Source organism: Ipomoea triloba, chromosome 13 (assembly GCF_003576645.1).
Source record: "Ipomoea triloba cultivar NCNSP0323 chromosome 13, ASM357664v1".
NCBI lineage: Eukaryota > Viridiplantae > Streptophyta > Magnoliopsida > Solanales > Convolvulaceae > Ipomoea > Ipomoea triloba.
In genome coordinates, this window is record NC_044928.1 from 5,897,113 (window position 1) to 5,900,059 (window position 2,947).

The 2,947-nt window shown below is 37.3% G+C and overlaps 1 protein-coding gene across 1 annotated transcript; it reads right to left on the reverse strand.

Moving 5' to 3' along the window:
• Positions 1-1,339: 1,339 nt before the first annotated feature.
• Positions 1,340-2,377, reverse strand: LOC116001102. Its single transcript, XM_031241000.1, has one exon. It carries the CDS (start codon positions 2,375-2,377, stop codon positions 1,340-1,342), a length of 1,038 nt encoding a protein of 345 aa, XP_031096860.1.
• Between the last annotated feature and the right edge of the window lie 570 nt (positions 2,378-2,947).

Sequence of the window (2,947 nt, forward strand, 5' to 3'; positions counted from 1 at the left end):
TATTACAAGATTTTATTATAATAAACTTAAAGGAAAGCAACAAAAATATTCATAAAATGTCAACAACATGCCATGCATGATCACCCTATTCTTCAAGCTCAAAATCTCCAATTTCATAATTCATCAGGAGATCATCATCATCAAAATCTCCAATTTCATAATTCATCAGGAGATCATCATCATCATTATTTATGACCGCGTTTGCTGCAGGCAAACTGGTACCATCATTATTTATGACCGCGTTTGCTGCAGGCAAACTGGTACCTGCATGATGAGATTCATTCTTTATTGGTTGCTTATCATCTTTCTTCATCATCATTTAATAAGCATTAACCAAATGCCTTGGTATGCGGCATGTACGGGACCAGTGCCCACTACATCCGCATCGGTAGCAAACCTGTTTATGACCAGAGTTTTTCTTTGATGAGTTTTGATTTCCTTGGGTAAGACCAGAGTTTTTCTTTGATGAGTTTTGATTTCCTTGGGTAAGAATAATGTTTTTCTTTGATGAGTTTTGATTTCCTTGGGTAAGAATAATGTGTTCTGTACCCCTACGGTTACCGGGATTGTATGAGCTTTGACCTTCCGGGACAAAACCAATACGTTCCATACCTCTACGGTTACCGCGACCGTGTCTACCACCACGACCCTTACCACGACCTNTTATGTCCAGCAGAATTAGAAATAATCCGACCCATCATATTTTGACCAGGATGACCTAAGCGGTCATGCCAAATTTGAAAAGAATGTGGATCTTTTAATTTCATGGTTAGTGCAACACATGAGATGTTGGGTCGTATGTGGGTATAATACAACCCAGAAGATAAAGATGCAAGTTCCTCAACCTCTTGCTTATGACCAGTGATTAACTGAGTCATGATTAAGAACTCCTGATTTCCCTTAGTTCTGGTTTCAATATGAAAACCATTTGCCCGAATATCTTTAAAACTAAGCAGGGTTCTCTTAGATTGGGGGTACAACAAAGCATTTTCAATTAGTAACTTTGTACCTTTAGGGAGGATAAGTGAAGCTCTACTGGAGCCCACTACTTGTATCTCATCATTTGCAATTGTTGTGATATTATTACCCGTCTTGTTTAGTGTCTGAAAAAACCTTTTATTTGTAAGGATAGTATGTGTAGTTGCACTATCCACCAAGCACATGATTGGTTTATTGTCCATCGTGTAGACAGTAAAAAATCGAAGTGCTGTTAAAAGCATATGATAAAAGATATATATAATCATGCCATTAATATATTACAAGATTTTATTATAATAAACTTAAAGGAAAGCAACAAAAATATTCATAAAATGTCAACAACATGCCATGCATGATCACCCTATTCTTCAAGCTCAAAATCTCCAATTTCATAATTCATCAGGAGATCATCATCATCATTATTTATGACCGCGTTTGCTGCAGGCAAACTGGTACTGGCATGATGAGATTCATTCTTTGTTGGTTGCTTATCATCTTTCTTCATCATCATTTGATAAGCATTAACCAAATGCCTTGGTATGTGGCATGTACGGGACCAGTGCCCACTACATCCGCATCGGTAGCAAACCTGTTTATGACCAGAGTTTTTCTTTGATGAGTTTTGATTTCCTTGGGTAAGAATAATGTGTTCTGTACCCCTACGGTTACCGGGATTGTATGAGCTTTGACCTTCCGGGACAAAACCAATACGTTCCATACCTCTACGGTTACCGCGACCGTGTCTACCACCACGACCCTTACCACGACCTCTTCTATTTTTCCACCCTTTGGCAATATTATGTGCTTCAGGCACAGGTGCAGAGCCAACTGGTCGTGCATTATGATTTTTCATCAACAACTGATTATGTTTTTCAACCACAAGAAGTGCTGAAATTAGTTCAGAGTGTTTGTCATAATTCTTAGCCCTGTACTGCTGCTGGAGTACAAGGTTACTCGCATGAAAAGTAGACAAAGTCTTTTCAATTAAATCAGACTCTGAAACTTCATGTTTGCAGAGCTTCAGCTGTGATACAATTTTGTGCAGGGCTGAATTATATTCAATTACAGATTTGAAATCTTGAAACCTCAGATTCAGCCAGTCAAATTGTGCCTGAGGGAGGACAATTGATAGTTGTTGGTCAAATCGGTCCTTCAGGGACTTCCATAATGCATGTGGGTCTTTTTCAGTCAAATACTCATTTTTAAGATCGTTATTCAAATTGTGGCGTAGGAAAATAAGAGCTTGTGCCTTCTGGGCATCAGTGCTTTGTGACTCATCAGCAATAGTTTGCTTTAAGTCCTTTGATGTCAAATGCATTTCAACATCTAAGGCCCAAGTCAAATAGTTGCTACCGTCAATGGCAAGCTCAGTAAATTCACGTTTGGCAATTGAAGACATAAAGTAATTTTTTTTTTTAATGCAGAATATAAATTATAATAAGGAGTGTAGGAAAGTAGTACCGTTCACTGGAGATTTAGAACACTCGTGCTGATAACGTGTTGTAAATTATAGTACTACTACTAATAATAACAATAAAAATAATAGTAATAATAATAAAAGTGAAATGGCCGAAAGTCTGGAAATGGGAAAGAAGTGAAGCATTTAATATATGAAGATCCTGGATGATTTTACAAAGAGTGGAGGGGGTATTTATAATGTCAGGGGATGAGTAAACAAATATATATATGTATAATAAATGCACATAATTGTCCTGGTTTGGTTGGATTTGTCAAATGCCTAGATGCTCTTTGTTACCCTAAGGTCAAGGGGTCAATCCCCCTAACCCATAGCTTTTGTCTTCATCTTGAACTAGCTTTCCAGTCACATTTACTTCTTAAATGTTCTCCAAATTTGTCATCAGCAGTAGTTGTTGTTGTGTGGATTAAGTCTTAGCATTTAAGTGAATGGTCCAAGGTTCAAACCATAACTTGGACATCCATCATTTTCCTTTTATTTCATAATAGATAT